At 33.0% G+C, this 19091-nt stretch overlaps 1 protein-coding gene across 2 annotated transcripts in view; it reads right to left on the minus strand.

Moving 5' to 3' along the window:
* The window catches only part of LOC129944002 (ribosomal protein S6 kinase alpha-5), a 67885-nt gene that overhangs the window by 17862 nt on the left and 30932 nt on the right, over nucleotides 1-19091 (minus strand). For both annotated transcript variants that reach the window (XM_056053117.1, XM_056053118.1), the window contains exons 3-4: nucleotides 5534-5602; nucleotides 5299-5432 (exon numbers count right to left, since the gene is read on the minus strand). In XM_056053117.1, the coding sequence (XP_055909092.1) occupies nucleotides 5299-5432; nucleotides 5534-5602 (203 nt within the window). The remainder of the gene's footprint in view (nucleotides 1-5298; nucleotides 5433-5533; nucleotides 5603-19091) is intronic.

Raw genomic sequence — 19091 nt, forward strand, 5'->3', positions numbered from 1 at the left:
AGATTTCCATTGAACTCAAAATTTCACTTGAACTCTATAGGATCCAACTTCAAGTAAAAAATTCTTTTTTAAAATTAATACTAATCTTTTTCTATACTTGAGGTTACTCATGCGCTTGTTATGATTAACGACGACGATGACGCTGTTTATGTTTGCAATGAAGACGAACACACCAAAGACGACAACGAAAGAAATTTCTCATTATATTCATCAGGTGGTGGGTCTTCTTTTATTTGTATTTCTTTAAAACAAACAAACCAAACAACAACAACAACAAAAAATCAAACAGCTCCAGCAGTAGCGGTGTAGACCATCAAGATGGTAGAAGGTACACGTTAATACCGGTACATTCTAACGGGATTTATAAATATCTCAACCGGAATTTCCAGACACGAAACCACACCACACATCAACTTTAACTAAGCGAATGAAAACAGAAAAAGTGCCAGAAAAAGAAAAGATGGATGAACAACATGAACAACATTGAAAACGATTGCTATAATATGCTGATCTGATGATGGTTTTGTTGACTGCTGCTTTGGGTTAGTTATAAAGTAAAGTCTGATGGTCTGAAGAGCCTCACCTTCCCAACCAATATTATGTATGTATGTACGTGCTTTGATGCGAAAAGAAGATCTATGCTCAGAAGAAGCGCTTGGTTTTTGGCTTGACTTGAGTTGGCTCGGAACAAATTCGCTTTAAGCCAAATATGTGGGTCGAAGTTGTTACCAAAAATAGAAAACTTTTTTTCTTTTTCTTTAAGAAATTCGTATGCGAAGAAAGACAAGTTATAAAGCCGGGATTTTAGCGTGTCTATGGTTTGTTTGTGAAGGCACCACCACAGTCCAAATGACCGGTTTGAATATGGCCGGCCTTCCGTCGTACATTAAATTAACACACTTGTTTCTTTTGTAATAAGAAAAAAAATGTATATATAGTGCTAGTTAAGTAAATATTTTTCATGGGCTTTCGTTTTGTACGCGTTTGACTGTTTAATTTATTTTGTTGAAGATTAATGTTTATTTGAATGAATTATGAGAACGGGAATTGTTGGATTATTTATTTAATTTAATTTTGTTTTCTCTTCACCAAATATAAAATTATGATAATTGAAGCATCAAGGCAATGTGTTAGCATTCCAAAAAATTCAGAGGCAGAAACGATTGTCAGATTGCACAATATTGAAAGATCAGTCTCTTAGTGTTTTGACAGTAACTGTCAAAAAAGTGTCAAAAGCCAAATTATGTTCAAATAAAAATGGTCTTTTCACTTAGTTTCACTGTCAAAGGGTTTGCTATTTCGATTTTTTTTATAGAATAAGCGCACACTCAAAGGGATAATATTACCCTTATAATGTAGACACAGTGTAAGCACTAGGAATGGGAGAGAGGGGTTGAAAGGAGATGTCGGTGCACATTGGTTTTGAATTCCTGAATAATGTAATGGCCACATTCGCATAGTACGGCTAAAGAACGAATCTCTGTACTTGACAGTACGACCGAAGTTGGTCTCGAGGGTGTATTGATGAGCATTCCTAGAAGCGCGAGTATTACGTTTTAGCTGTTTAAGGGGAGGAATGCAACTGGCTATTTTTCTAGAGCTTAAACCATTAAAATAACGGTAAAAGAGAGTGAGACAAGAAACATTTCGACAATGTTCAAGTGACGTAAATGATCTTATAATGGTAATATCACCAACCAAACTTAATGCTCTACGTTCAATACTATCCAAGAGGCTTAAGTAAGTTACTGGAGCACCAGCCCATATATGGGAGTTATACTCAAGCTTTGGACGTATATAAGTCTTGTAAATAACAGCCAGATCAGAGGGAGGAAAAAACTTCTTGCATTGCCTTAGAAAACCCAAACATCTTGCGGCGTTTTTGGCGACATCGCGTATGCGATCGTTCCACAAAAGGTGGTTGGTGATACACATACCGAGAATATCAAGATGTTCAGTTTCCTCGATGCAAGTGCCATTTATGGATAATGGCAAGGGTGTATATTTCGCTTTAACGATACAAGACAGCATTGCGTTTTCGAAACATTAAATTCCACACAGTCTCTTATTCCATTGTACAATGCCGTTTAGGTCGGAATTTAATGAGCTTATCCGAAGAAGAGGGGTGTGAATCTGAAAACGAATATAAAAAGCTTAGAGTACTATCGTCAGCGAAACAATGTATTGGATTAGAAGTTGCAGATAGGAGATCATTAATAAAAATGTGAAAGAGTGTTAGAGATAAAACAGAGCCCTGGGGCACACCAACATTTATTTTGTGGTTTTCAGACTTGAATCCATCCAACACAACTTGTATTGAACGATTCAAAATGTAATTACTAATACAATGAAGGAGGGATATATGAAAACCGAAAGCATGCATTTTCGATAAGAAAGCCTGATGCCAAACCCTATCAAATGCTTTTGAAATATCAAGTGCAATAATATTACTTTCACCAAAACTATGTAAAGATGTGTTCCACTGTTCGGTGAGATGAACCATAAGATCACCAGTGGACCTATTGCTACGAAAGCCGTATTGTCGGTCATTAAGAAGCTTTCGATCTTCGAGATATTTCTTGAGCTGATAATTAATCAGCGTTCCATGACCTTGGAAAGAATGGACGTAAGTGCAATTGGTCGATAATTAGACGGTGAGGAAGATTCGCCTTTTTTGGGAATAGGGGACAAATGCGGTTTTTCATCCGCTCGGAACGAAGCCTGAGGAGTAGAAGAGATGAAAAAGCTTATGCAGTGGTTTTGCCAGCGATGAAGAACACCTATCAGAACAATAGCGGGGATACCATCCGGAATAGCAGATTTATGTATGTTAAGATCTTTTGGGACTCTCGCTATAGTTCGAGTGCGAAAAAAGATTTGCCCATAGAATCATTAACTCGCTCAAGTACAGGCGGAGTCATAACACTCACTAGCGTTGAATTGGCCGCGAACTGCCTAGCAAAGAGATTTGCTTTCTCTAAAGAGCTAACAAATGAAGTGTCATTCACAACGAGCGTAAAAACTTAGGAATATGAAGAATTTTCCATATATTTTTACAAATGGCCAAAAATGTTTACTGACTTTGGGACATTGCAGTATTTTTTGCCATAATTTTTCGTCATGTAAAAATTTGGTCCTTCGAATATGGGCCTTCCTGTCTTGCTTGAACTTATTTCGGTTTTCCTTAGTTTAAACTTTAAAAGCTTTAAAACAACGGAAACTTACGTTCTCGACCCTAAGAACCCTTTTACAGCTCCCATCGAACCATGCGTTTTCCTAAGGTCTGATGCTTTTAACCCTATTCGGGATAAAATTTCTCATTCCCAGGAGAATCAAACTTGTGATCATATCAGCGATGGCGTCAACGTCACTATCAAGTACATGATAGTGTGTTTTGGACTTCTCATGCCAGAATTCTTGGGTTCGATCCCTGCCTATGCCATCTAAAGTTTTTTTCACGGTTACTGCCCCTTGAAAGGTGCTTTCTCAAATTAGCCGTTCGGATTCGACTTAAAATTGTCGGTCCCCTCCATCCCTGACAACAGTACTCGCACAGAGCAATGGTTGACAGTTGTAAGTGACTAGGCCCTAGTTATCAACAGACTGTTGCGCCACCCAGTTTATTTCTTTATTTATTTTAGATGATTTATTGCGTTGGGTTTTCCAATTGGAGGTTCTATTTTTAATCGACAGCTATTTAGACAACTGTCACTTTTGCCAAGTTAAAACTACGGCGTATCTAAAAAGGGATTATACATGTTTCAAAATTGGAGTTATTAAAATGTACTAAAATACAATTCTGCAGTAACAATTCGCAGTTTTGCAATACAAAAAAGTTTCCTAGCTGCGTAATTTTAGTTCCCGAAGAGGTAACCACAATTATCTACCGATATCTTTTGATTTGACAACTGAAAAAAAAGGTCTATCACAATGCTCCAAAATCACTTTAAGACATTAAAGACGGAATTTGTTATATTAAGTTTTATGAGCCGTGGCGTGTCATTTGACTGATATAATTTTTAATTGTTAATGACATACATTCATTTTTCAATGAAAAAAAAACACCCTTTGATTTTTCATAAAAAACGATCGTTTTTTCGTCTGTCTTTTTTTTAATAGAAGTTAAAAATTAGGTTTGATTTAAATGATATTTAGAGAAATAACAATTTCCATCAAATTGGTTTGTACTGACAAATATTTTTCCCAACATTAAGTTATTTTAAAATGTCAAAACCATTAAAACAAAAAATTATTTGTGGACAGGGTGATGGACTAAAAGTATACATTAAAACAGCTATCAATCGAAAATCGTTAGGATGCATTGCAGACAAGTTACCAAAATCTATCACCATATACAGTTTGGAATATCCTTTCCGGAACACCCTGTATTTAAAAGTTTCAAACGTGTTATGTTACAATAACTGGCAAGGACGTTTCTGTCAATCTGTAAGTTTGCACATTTTATATTTCATTTTAGACAGAACCGTCCCTGATTTTCCAAAAAGTAAATGTTTAATGTCACAAATTATTTAAATAAAACTTTGAGTTCTTATTAAAACTCAATTTTCAATATCAAGGAAGAAGTATTCAAGTGCTCTTTGATTTAGTATGATTGAGAATTAACATCAGGCTTAAGAAAAAAACAAATATTTAAACGACGACAACGGGCGATGGGATAAATTTTCCTTTTCATTGTGTTTTGCTTTGTTGATTTAATTGATGATGGCTTTGAACTATTCCATAATGTACATAATATATATGTTTGTGTACCTACTGTACTTCTTTAGGGTCTGATAAGTCTATCTCTTTTGTAAATATCCGCTTTTAGCTTTTGCATTAATGCACCCAAGCACATACAGACAAACCATACACACAAGTCTTAATGGCGCATTGAATGTCAAAGGTCATATTATAGAATTGTTGTTGAACTCCCTTTAGTATGAAAAAAAGGATATTAGTAATCAAATGTCCAAAAGAAAGATCCTTAAAGAGTAATGAACATTTCCATTGATGACAACTTTATATAAATGAAAAGATGAGAGATGCTCCTTTATGGTACCTTCATTCTATTACTTTATCGATGAAAGACAAAATTTAACAAAAAAAGAGCTAATCTATTTGCAGATATACTCTAGGCGAGGTGATTTAACTTGGTTGAGTTGTTGTTGTTGTTTTGAAGATGATACGCGAAGCAAGATAAGCTCAAACAGAGATGCATACGAAAAGAAGCAAGGGAGTAAGTCTTGTATATCAATATATTTATATATATTTTTTTAAGGGGCAATACTATACACTCACTTGTCGTTCAGTCGTTGTGTGTTCAGCTGTTTTCTTCTTTTGCACGACTGTTGCTTTCCTCAGTACTTTCATTGCATATAGTTTCCTGTGGTCGTGGCCACCTTTTTTACGAACCAAAAATACTTTTCCGTATGCTGTTGGAAAACATCGAAGACAACAAAGAAAAAGAAAATAAAACGAATGAATGAAAGTTTTATTAGGGCACTGAATGTTTTCAATTTTTTAAAGTACATACCTCCTGTCCCCAGGACCCGGATCAATTGAAAGTGGGAGAGGTTTACTTTTTCTTCTTCGCTTGCTGTACCTGAAAATTAAGAAGAAATTATAAATTATTACAATCATTTGTGAATTATCAATGTGGATAGGAAATATGCATTTTAAAAAAAAATCAATAAAATAAAAATGAAAATTGATGCAAAAAAAAGGCTTTTTTAAATATTTATACCAGCTCTCATGTCATGGCCAATGAGCTATCACACTTATTCCAACAAATTGTAAAACGTCATTTCCGAATTTATACGAAGTCCCTGCATTGTCAAATAATTTCAAAACATTACACATTAAGATGAAAAAATTACATATAAATGTAAGATGGAAAGATTGATGTCAAATAATTTCAAAACATTACATATAAATGTAGAATGGAAGAATTGAAGAATCAAGATGACAAAATTGAACAAAATCCATTATTAAAAACATAATAATGAATACGAACTGTGAAAAGTAGCAATGGAAACACCTTTCTAATAAATGTTTGTTTCTGTTCTGATTTTTTTGACAGCTACAGAGAAGAAAAAATGAATAGATAAAAACTCTCCGTAACTAACTTTAGGTCGTTTTTCTCTTTAAACTGAAATCAGCGCACTAAGCAGAGCCTGAACACATCGCGTACGCTCTAAGCCGAAATCGATCTGAATTGATAATAGTTTTAGAATTTGCCATCTCTCAAACAAACGTAAAGTCAGCCACGCTGAGCTTTTTACTCCACTTGGCGTTTTTCTTTTTTAGTTCAGAGCTGAGCACTGAGCAGAGTCTGAGCGAACAGAAAAGAGTAAAGTAGAGTTCTGAGCAGAGTGTGTTCAGAGCTCTCTGATGTAATTATAAAACAACTTGAGCACTAAACTGTCATGATTTAAAATATCGCTTGTTTAAAGGCGTTCAAAATTTTGTTTAATGAAATTAATTAAAAAACAGTCAGATCTATTTGAAGCCTGAAATAAATTTGATTCATAAAAATGCTATATGCAATTATTTTTTTCTAAATTATTCTGCATTAAAGCACTAAAGCGACCAACCTCTTCCGCCATTTTTATTTTGTATTGTTTCAGTATTTTACTCCGTTTACTCTGTTATTTTATTCTAAGCTCACAGAGCGCGCTCTGAACATGTTCAGAACTAAAAAAGAAACATGAATTTGAAGCTCTGAACGATCAGAGCTCAAAAAGAAACACACTTATTTTTTTGACAGTTCGAGCTCTTCTATGAACTAAAAAAGAAAAACGCCAATTATTTCGGCTGATTGAAAAAGGAAACACAAACGAAATGCATTAAGACAAACATTTGTGTTGTATAGCCGTAAAAGGTTTTCCATTAAGAATAACATCCTATTTGGATAGCTATCACCTTTGAAACTGTCATCTTTTGACATTTGACAAAAAAAATACTACGCCATTGCTAAAAATGAAATGCTAAACTGTTCAAAAACGCATTTAAACTGTAAAACTAAATCTAAGACGGTGAATATTTGGAAGTTAGAGTTTTTTTTTCTAATAAAGTTTTTTGACCGTGTTCATTTCTCGAAGTTGTGATACAGTTGGCAAAAATCGACACTTTTTTCTCAAATCAAAAAATTGATTTACGAATGGAAACCACATAAGATTAAAAAAGTTAATCTTTCATTCACTCGATAAATAAACTACAGGAGTCTAAGCTTAATTTTGACATTTTACCGATGTCATTTTTCATTGTCATTGTCATCGATTTCATTGAAGTGTAATTTAGAATTTATTTTAAGTTTAAATTCTAAGATTTTACTAATTTTTTTTTCAATAACTTTTTAAATATCACAATAAAATATCCTTAAGAAGAGCTTACAACAGCTTTATTCTTATAACATTGTTTTTTTTTTTTATTCTTTTATCTTTTTATTTAGTTCAAATACTTGAGTGTTTTTAACTTTGCTACCTACATGCTTCAGTTCCCATTAGGTTCCATTATATGCGTATAAAGTGTTCCATATAATGTACATAAATTAAAGTAGGTCAATAATAGTTTCAGTATTTAAAACACATCACATCGAAATAACAACACGAACGTTGTATCTTACAGAATGTAAAATCAGAGGTACCTAACCTAACTAAAAATATGGCTTCATCTCTAAATCGGTTCAACATCATAAGAACTCAAATAGAAAACCCAACGAATCCATTCATCCACATGTTGATTTTATAATTAGTACCCACATATTTTCTTCTTCTATTCAGAAATAGAACTTCGTCAAAACTATTAAAAATCAACGAACTGTCAAATCATTCACCATCACCATAAATCCTTAAAATTTATTTTATTCACCACACCACACACTTTTCTAATGACGTTAATTTTCAAAATGCAAGAATTGAATTTTCAAAAAGATATACAATATATACATAGATATTTCGTAAGTTTCTTTTGTTGACATTCTAAAAATAGAACAGAATCACGCGGAATATACGAATGTATGTATAGAATAAAAATTGATTTTCTTTCTTCATTTTGTTAAATATCTTCTTCCTTTTCTCTGAAGTCGTCCGTCTTCCTTTTCTCTGAAGTCGTCCGTCTTCGTTTTCATCGTTGTCGTCGTCTATTCATATTCTATATTCAGAACTCGTGTGTAATGTAGGAAAGGGGGGGTTCTTATGGGGACGACTTTGCAGCATTCAGGGGAATCACCACCATCAGATAGGTAAAATACAAATAATAAAACTGCATGCCACCAGACACTCGAATTTTATTTTAAAAGAAGGAAAATCATGTGGGGCAATAATAAATTTAGACGCTTCTACGGCTACAATATCGAGTTCTCTAAGATAGATATTCAGTTCTTCGACACAAACAGTACTTTATCGAACACATGTGCACTAAAATGGCATCCATATAGAAAATAAACGAAATGTGTGTGGGGGGCTCGTTTCTTAGTTAAAACAAACAAAAAAAGTTGACATAGGTATTTATGTTTTACACAAGCGGAAGAAGGTTTTTCTTATTTAATTTAGATATGTTCACTATTTGCAAAACAAAAAATTATTTTATACTTTTGTGTTCTTCTATTTAAAATATTTATTAAGTCCACTATCATCACTGAGGGGTTATTTATGTCACAATCGTGAGTTCAGTTTTTGTGTTAGGTATTATTTATTCTCTGTCAATTTGGGTCAAGTGACAGAAAAAAAACAAAATATAATAAAAAACATCATTTTCTTTGGTTGGAAAATAACCAAAGCATGACTTGTTGAAAAGGCTACTTAGAAATTATATTGAGTAAGTACCTTTTTAATTAGAAGGGATAAGGAAAAAGCGATGAAATGATTTGCCAGTTTGATAGCGAGGGATGCGTGGATGAGTGAGTTGAAAATTCCTTTGAACCAACACTCAAAACATCATTTTGTGTTAAAGTTCATGACTAAAATTATTGGAATTCCGTAAGTTGGATGATTTCAGGAAAAAATTTATTAAATAAAATGTTGACATTTTTCAAGGTTTCAACGTCCCTAGAAGCTAAATAAAACGGCACAAATTTTAAATAACCTGGTTCAAAATTTTAAGCAACTTGGCGAAAAATTTAAACAATCTATTGCTAAGGCCTTAACAATTTACTAGTTAGCAATTTTCTAAATATTTTGCAATTTACTAAGGGACTCCAAAACTGTGAAGCTTTGTTTGCGTTTTGCCAACTAAAAAATTGCTACGTTCTTTTATTAAAAAAACATGTCTTAAAGTGACAAGTGACAGTGCGTAGCAATAAACAAAGCAAATACGTTTAAACGGGCCTAATAATTGGAATTTCCAAAAGTTTACTGGACTGCTCTTACAAAAATAATTGTAAGGACGTCATATGGATTGAATTTAACTTTAGAAAATTGTTAAGAGATACGAGTAGTTAGATGTTAATATCGGCAATATCTGAAGAAGCAGAAAAAATATCGATTTCGAATAAATACTTCCAAAAGTATTGAAAAGGGTTTTTTTTACTATAGAAATTTTAAAAATGTGAAACATTTGGTTGACCCGAAATATCTCTTGAACCAATAACGCTTGCGACCTCAATCAAATTGTATACTATTCATTTTGACGTGATTTTAAATTGGTATAAATTCAATAAAAAATTCAATCAACGGTTTTTTTATAAAAAAAAAATTAAGAAACAAACGGTTTGTCGCCTTGAATATTTTAAAAACAAAAAATTATATTATCTGCAAAATAACTGTATTCATGAAATAAGAACGTTTTGGGCACCCAAAATTAAAATTTAAAAAAAGAGGCTGGGGTGCGACCCACACTGATAACTTCCATCCCGTCTATTGGGTTGGGTAAAAAAAGTTGTTAGTTGAATTATTCTAAAAAATGTTTAAATTACCAACAATATTTTTCATATAAGGAAATAGCTTAGTTTGAAAATCTAGTTTTGTTATACATTTTTAGTCGAAAAATTTTTTTACCAATTTTAAAAGCATTTCTTAAATTTTTAAATTTTTAAATAACCGAACATCAATTTTACCAAATTTGCGTACTATTTCTTGTAGATTTTATTTTTTATGAAAAAAACGGACTGTTGGTTTTTTATAAAAAAAAAAATCACTGAACATCGAAAACAATATTTTCTATAAAATAAAAAAAGTTTGAAGACAATATTTTAAATTTTTGAAAAACTATTCGAGTCGAAAGTAAATTTTTACCAAGATTTAGTATTGTTATGTTAGGTTTTTATTTTTTATAAAAAAAACTGTCAAGTCGATTTTTCTCGAAACTTTACTGAATGTTGACAACAATATTTTTTAAAAGATAAAAGTAGTTTAAAGCCAATATCTCAAAGTTTTCAAAAGATATTTTTACCAACTTTTATTAATTTTTTTTGTTTAGGTTTTCATTTTTCATTCAATTTTTACCAACTTTGAGTAATGTTTTTTTCAGGTTTGTATTTTTTATAAAAAAAAAACTGTCAATTGTTTTTTTCTCAAAAACTTACCAGATGTTAAAAACGTTAACATTTTTTTTCAGTTTTTTTGATATATAAAAAAACCCTTAATTGGATTTTTTAAAAATTATACTTGTTTTATATTATATACAATTTTATTCAAGTCTCTAGCGTTTTTGGTTCATGAGATACATTTGTAGGGTTAACCAGAGAGCCCTTTTTACATCTTTCTGTTTTATTATCTGTATAACAAAATTTATTTGAAGTCGATATCTCTTCTGGTTCTTGAGCTATGGACGACCAAAAAAACATCGCGAACGTACGAACGTTCGTACACACGCACAGACATCTTTCTAAAAATCTTTTATTTCAACTCTAGGAAACGTCGAGAAATGCTAAAATTTTCAATTTGATAAATCGGACCCATTACAATAACTTCCTATGGGAAGTTAAAAAATCAAAGATAAAGTTTATTTTTCAAAATAAAGGACTTACTAAAAGTTGTTAAAAATTAATTTTTGAGTTGAATTTGTTGCAACAATTAAAGATATTGCCTTCAAACTCATTTAAACTTACTAAAAACATTTTAGAAAAATTGAACTTACATTTCAATCTAGCCGGTACGCTTTTGCATAAGAAATAAAAATGCTGCTAAAATTGTTGAAAATTAGTTTTCGGTAACAAAAACAGACATTAAAATCCAACTTATTTTATCATATGCAAAATATTGTTGTTAACTTTCATAATTTTTATTTTCAAAAAATCAAAAAATTTCAATTGAAAACTTTTTAACAAAACACTCGAATTCACAAGAACAAAAAGCTGATATGAAATGGTTTTCGACTCAAGTATTATAACAATTGAGAAAGATATTGACTTTATACTTTTTTTGTATCTTACACAAAATGTTGTTTTAAATATTTTGTGAAATTGTAAGTAACAGCCACGGACGGTAAGTTATCAGTGTGGGTCGCATCCTAGATTCCTTTCGTATTTAATTTCAAATCACATTACAGTTGTTATTTTTAAAGTAAAATTTGGTGACTATAATAATCAAAAAGATTTTAAACCATAGATAATGAAATGTCAGAAAGACTCTTAACCCTAGAACACTATCCATATTAAGAGTAGACTTTTCTTACCCTGGGTGCCAAGGCACCCTGTTTTTTATTTCAAGATATTATTAAATAAAAGCCTATTTACATTTAAACAAAATTTGTTTGTTTACTTTTATTAATATTTAAAAGGAATAAATCAAACATTTATTCCATTTGGCACACATTTTAATTTGATGGTCTTAACAAATATTATCAATCAAATCAAGCACATGTTGATACAGCACCCTGAGTAGGATTCTAGGGTTAAGCACCTGTTTGGAGAATAGCACAAATGCAAATACAACTGAGTCTAAAATTGTAATTTCCTTCAAAAATCTTCTTACTTTCGAGGTCAAAGACATTTTATTTTATGGCGAAACTAATTAAGTAAAAAGGTTTTCCAGATTTAAATTGGATGTCAATAAAATTATTAATATTTAAATTTTTATTATTTCGATTTTATTGACATCTTAATCAAATTTTCTGCGGGTTTTCTTTGAAGAAACTCAATAATATAGCATCAATGATAGCACCTTTCATTTTGAATACTGTGGAACATAATTTTGTTTTTAAATTATAATTTATTTTTTTTTATATTTAAATACACTTTATAAATTAATTTATAAGTTTTTTATATAAAATTATTTTTATATTGAACAAAATAGCTTGTCTTCAAAATCTGTTAACAAATTTTTGAAAAGATAATTTATAGGTATATAAAGTATAATTATACGGAAGGCAATATTATTATATTCAGTCCAAAAAAATTCAAGTCTAGCTATAAAATAAACTTTTATAAAATCTCGTTTAGTTGAAAAAAGGACTAGTTGATATTTTATTTAATAAAAAAAAATTTAAGGTTGAAAATAAAACTATTTTAAAATTCTCAAGATATTAAACTTTTTCTACATACAAAAAAATGTATATAAAATGTATTTTAATTCTTTTTTATCATTTACATTTTTATAAAATCATGTTGTAGAATAAAATTTGTTTCAAAAAGTTAATTTCACTTTTTATCTTTTCTTTGTTTTAATTTTTATCAGTGTATTCATTATTCCTAATGCATCAGAGTGTTGACTTACCGAATTAAAAGTAATGAGTAAATAATAATGATGGTATAACGATAAAACTCAAATTTAATACTATTTCACAAATTGTTTTAACAATTATTACACAATGTTGTGTGGAGTCAAAAACATTTTGTAGGTCAAAAACCATGAACAAAGAACATAATTTTCTTTGTTTTTTTTTTTTTGCAGAAAAATGTGTCACCTTAATTTTTTCAAGGCCAATGCAATTTCAGAACCGAAATTAGCACAGATTAAAAATATTGACAATTTTGACGAGCTTGATTTTGAATTACAAAAATGTAATGCAGTCATTAGCATAACTTATGCAGTACAGTACTTTGGACATTCATTTATGTGGATTCCATAATCGGTATATGATTATTTTTATTCTAAACTGATTAAATATCAGTTAAAATCTAAATGGTTTAGTTGAAAGTTATTTAAAGAATTTTGTATTTTATGCAATAACAACTATTTTATTATATATTAATGATGTTGTCAATCCATTCCTAATTGTCAGTACTAGTAATACCTTATAGTAAGATCCCACTTTAATAATCCTTCCAAAGTACTTACTTTACAGGTTTTTAAATTTGACAGACAAGTCATGAGAATAATAATATAAGTGTGATAAGTCATAGATCACGTGAATGAAAAGAATGCAGACACGACGCGGATTTGACAGACGGACAAGCTGGCTAGAAATTCAGCCAAGAAAACAGAATTTTTATAGTCACTTAATGTGATTTCAAATAAACAATTTTTAATGTTGTTTTGTTTATTTTTAGTTTTAATTGCATGGTAATGTTTTGTTTTTCTCTCTTTTATGTGCACTTGGATCTAAAATTAATTTTTAAAGATAGCGCGTGCACCATCACCATCTCAACATGTAGGTAGGTATATACAGCTATGGCCAAAATAATAGCAACGCTCCTTACTTTTAGGTAGTACTGTATCCTGCACTTTAGTTAGGCGAGCCGTTGAACAAATAGCTGTGTTAGTGTAACGGTTATTATATTGCCAATCTATTGAACGTTTGATCTTGTGAGTAAAAATTAGTTATTTGTAATATTATGCACACAGTAGATAGCAACTACAAAATTTGCTGGCCAAAAAATAGCAACATTTAAATAAAAGGAAATAAAAAATTATATTAGCTTAAAACAGTCAAAATTTTGGTGAGATTTGTTAATCAGAAAATAATTTTGAAATTTTAGGCTCATTTTTTTAAATATGGCACATAGAAATGGGAAGAGCGAAGCACTGCACTGAAACCAACGAGAAGCCATTTTAGCTCTGCATAACAGCGGTAGATCCATGAGAGATAGCAAAGGTCATTGGGCGCTTTGCCAGAATGTTGTGGAATGCTATAAACTCTAAAAATGTTGAAGAAACCAGAGGACATACGTCTAAAAAGCTACGTTGGTGAGAAAAGCTAAAACGAATCCGTTTATGTCCTCAAAAGATCTGCAGCGAGAAATACTAACGTCAGTTAGTTCTAGAACTGTTCGTCTTTTCTTGCAGGGTGCTGGCCTGTATGCACGATCTCCAAGGTAGGTGCACTTACTAAGGCATCAGATGAAAGACAAACCACTTCAGGCCAAGAAGCAGTGAAGGAATGTGCTTTGCAGCGATGAAACGAAAATAAAGTTATTCGAAATGGATGGAAAACAGTTTGTTCTTCGCACAAAGTGCGAGGCTTACAATCCGCGGTACACAAAACCAACCGTGAAACATGAAGGTGGCAGCATAATATTATGGGGTTGTTTTTTCTTGATGGGGTGTTGGTTCAATATTCGTTATAGATGGCATAATGACAAAGGAGTCGTATGTGGACATACTGCAAAATGTTATGCTTCCGTGGGCTGGCGAAAATATGCCACTTAAATGGCGTTTCCAGCAGACAACGACCCTAAGCATACGGCAAAATCAACAAAGCTCTGCTGTCAGCGAAACAAATTGGAATTAATGGAGTGGCCTTCTCAATCACCGGATCTTAATCCTATTGAAAACCTCTGCAATGAACTGAAGATTGAAGTTATTAAGCATACACCGGCCAACAAAGCGGATCTATGGAGAATTGTCCAAGAAGTGTGGTATTCGATTCCACACGAAAAGTGCAAGAAGTTGGTAGAATCCATGCCAAATCGAATGGATGCAGTGTTGAAAAATAAAGGGTATTAAATATACATTGGTTATCAAAGTGTGTTGTTTTTTGTTAAATTAATCAGGTGTTGCTATTATTATGACCAACTTGTTGGGAAGCATAAAGTAAATGGAAGTTTTGCACACCTCTTTAAGTTTTAAAAAAAGAATATACAAAATATTTAAAAAACATACTTACCTACTGCCTACTTTAAGTACTACACACAATATTAGCAACAATTAGAGAGTGTTACTATTATTTTGGCTATAGCTGTATGTAGTATATCGTGCGCTCTACTTAACAACAACAAAAATTAAGAATTTAGTAGAACAAAGTTTAGATATGAAATTACTATTATTGTTATTGATTGAAAATCAATGAATTGACATGCAATATTGTTAAATATAGAAATTTCATTTCAAAATTGAAAAATAAAAATAAATAAGAAAACAATCATTTTGATTAATGTAACTTTGAAACTAAGTAGAAATTTTACTTTGGATTAAATGAGAAACAGAAGTTAAATCAATATTATCAACATGCTTTAGAGGAACTATAAATTATGCTTTGTTTTATGTGTTGAAAAAACAGGATTATTTTAAAAAACCAAAATGAAAACCTCAACAAATTAATAGACACACTTTAAAAACGACCATATTAAACTTGGATGTCTGTTAGTGAATAAATGTCACCATTATACACGGCAAATTAAGACACATATTTATAGGACGAAATAAAAATTTAATTATGTGCATAAAATTGTCTAAAAGGCAAACATTTTTTGAAGTACTTTTTTTTTTATAGAAATATTATAAGTTGTTACGATTGTGACATTTTCATTGAAAAATAAAGAAACTGCTGAAAACAACCTTTTTTCAAGTCTTGCTGCAGGTAATGACAACTTTGTCACAGAGGTAAAAATATCAGTTTAAGAATTGTAATTGTTTTTTAGTTTGTGTCGGAAAATGATTTATGTCGTCATACGGCTTACTTTTATAAAGAATAATTAATTGAACCCAAACATTTTTTGTAAATACGCGAACCTGCTTTTTGTGAATTGTTTTTTTTTTTTTTTAAGAGAAAACTAATACTCTTTTCGAGAAGATATAAAATTCCTCAGATTAGGCCACCCAAGATTAAAGGAATCCCATTAAGCTTTTCCGATCAAGCTAAATATTTAGGCCTCATTTTAGACAAAAAACTAAATTGGAAGGCAAATATTGATGAAAGAGTAAAAAAGGCTACTGTAGCGCTTTTGACTTGTAAAAAAGCCATATGATCAAAATGGGGCTTCTAACCAAAAATAACCCACTGGCTATACACTTCGGTAATCAGACCGATACTCATTTATGGAGCTGTCGTATGGTGGACCGCACTGGACAAGATGGTAAATCTAAATAAGCTCATCAAAGTCCAGCGGTCAGCAGGTATGTGCATCCCAAAGCACTTCGCTCAACACCAACCGCAGCACTGGAAGTGCTTTTAAACCTAACACCTTTTGACATCTTCTCCAAAATGGTGGCAGCTAACTCATGTGTAAGGCTTAGAGCCACCTCTCAATGGACCAGTAACAATATTGGACATACTACTATTCTAGACAGTTTCAGATCTATCCCAGATCGCTTAGACTATACCTCCCCAAAAGTGGTATTCGGTAAAAGCTTTCATGTGTCAATCCCTTCAAGATCCTCCTGGGAAGAAGAGAGACCCCTGGAAGACGATGCGGTACACTTCTATATAGACGGCTCAAAGACCGATCACGGAGTTGGAAGTGGTATCTTTTCGGAACAGCTGAATCTTAGTCTATCCTAAAGACTTCCCAATCAATGCAGTGTATTCCAGGCTGAAGTAATGGCGATTAAAGAAGCACTATCCTGGCTCAAAGAAAACGTTATATCTTTTAAGGATATACGAATCTTCTCAGACAGCCAAGCCGCTCTTAAATCTTTCGCGTCTGTCTCCACAAACTCTCAAACAGTCCACGATTGTCGATCATCTCTGAATGAGATGACGGAACAGTTTAACATTCACCGGGCCACAGAGACATTCCGGGAAATTGCAAAGCCGATGAGCTCGCCAAAAACGGAACAATTCTGCCTAACGTTAGACAAAAACATAACATAGGAACACCACTTGCTACATAGATGGTCACATAGTACCACCTGCCTAGCAACTAAGCAAATATGGCCAAGTATAGACTTAAAACGGTCAAAAGGCTTGATATCACTGAGCAGACAAAGTATAAGCTCTTCAATTGGATTAATAACAGGACAATGCCTCATAGGAAGACATGCTCTGAGGCTAGGGGTCTACACAAATGACTTCTGTAGAAACTGCATGGACGAGGAGGAAGAGGAAACAGTCCAACACCTTCTATGTACATATCTCTCTGTAATCCCTTCTTCGATAACACCAGTGAACTGGCAAACGATTGACACAAAACGTCTCTCTAACTTTATTGAAAGTACGAAAAGGAAACTTTTCAACCGGGCCAAAGCTGCAAGACTAGCCTCTCATTGGGACTCCTACAAAGAATCCCTAAGAATCTACAAGAAGGCACTAAGGAAATCCAAGCGATCTTCTTGGCGATCCTTCTGTGGCATGATAGAAGAAACTTCTGAAGCCTCTAGGTTACGGAAAATTCTTTCAACTAATCCAGCTATGCCAAGCTGCTTGAAAAATACAGACGGCTCCTGGACAAATTCAAGTAATGAATCGCTAAACTTACTATTGGACACTCACTTTCCTGGTAGTTCTCTTACCGAAACTTGCAACAGCTTTATACGTTCAAGTTCAAATTCAACATATCCACAAGGTCTAATCAAAAAGGATAAGCTACAATGGGCTCTCAACAGCTTCAAACCATTTAAAGCTGCAGGACCAGATGGTATAATACCAGTCGAATTACAAAAGGCTTCTGATATAATTGCACCAATCCTTGAGGCAATTTTTACCAGCTGTCTTTACCTGGTCCATGTTCCCTCGGCATGGAGAGAAGTTAAAGTTGTTTTTATACCTAAAGCAGGTAAATGCTCCCAAGTCAATCCTGAAGATCTACGACCTATAAGTCTATCATCATTCCTTCTTAAGACCCTGGAAAGATTGATTGATATCCATTTAAGGGCACGTATCGATACAAGACTTCTGTCTTCGTCTCAACATGCCTACTGTAAAGGTAAATCGGTGGAAACAGCGTTACACACTTTAGTACGCACCATCGAATATTCCCTCCGTCATAAAGAGTTCACTATGGTTGCTTTCCTTGACATCGAAGGTGCCTTTAACAACGTGGACACATTTGCAATCACATCTACACTAACATCTCTAAATGTAGAGAGTTCGCTTCGGGAGTTAATTCATTGAATGCTTACTAGCAGAATAACTCTTCTGGTAGACGATCCGTTAGTAGAGGGACACCGCAAGGTGGTGTTCTATCCGATCTCCTCTGGAACCTAGTGGTGAATGAAATCCTAACTAGTCTGGATGCGGAGGGTTTCAGAGTGATAGCCTATGCGGTCGACCTCGCTATAGCAGTTTCAGGAAAGCATCTTAATATCCTAAAAGAACTCTTACAAAATGCCTTGGACAGACTAATACTTTGGGCTGATCGGTGTGGACTGGGTGTCAACCCACACAAAACCGATCTGGTCTTATTTTCGAGGAGATACAAAATTCCATTTGTCAACCCTCCTTATATTAAAGGAATCCAATTAAACGAGGCTAAATATCTAGGTCTTGTCTTAGACAAAAAACTAAATTGGAAACGCAACGTACAGGAAAGAGTCAAAAAAGCTACTGTAGCTCTCTTTTCTTGCAAAAAAGCTATTGGTAATAAATGGGGTTTACAGCCCAGAATCACGCATTGGCTATACACATCGGTAATCAGACCGATTTTAACCTACGTTGTGGCAGTATGGTGGACTGCTTTAGAGAAAGGTGTAAACAGGGATAAGTTAAATAAAGTCCAACGTTCAGCCTGCCTGTGTATAAGCGGATCGCTTCGCACGACCCCGTCTGCAGCACTGGACACCTTGCTCTACCTTACACCTCTTGACATATTTAGCAAACAAATAGCTGCAAGCTCTGCTATTCGCATCAATGCTTCGTCGCAGTGGACTAACAACAACATTGGCAACTCCGTAATTCTAAGGTACTTAGAATCAATTCCAAAGCACACAGACTACACCATCCCCTAACTACAATTCGACAGGAATTTCCAGATTTCTATACCTACCAGATCTTTTTGGGAGGATAGGACATTCTTGGAGGATGAGTCAATCCACTTTTACACAGATGGCTCAAAA

This window comes from Eupeodes corollae, chromosome 2 (genome assembly GCF_945859685.1).
Source record: "Eupeodes corollae chromosome 2, idEupCoro1.1, whole genome shotgun sequence".
NCBI classification, from domain to species: domain Eukaryota; kingdom Metazoa; phylum Arthropoda; class Insecta; order Diptera; family Syrphidae; genus Eupeodes; species Eupeodes corollae.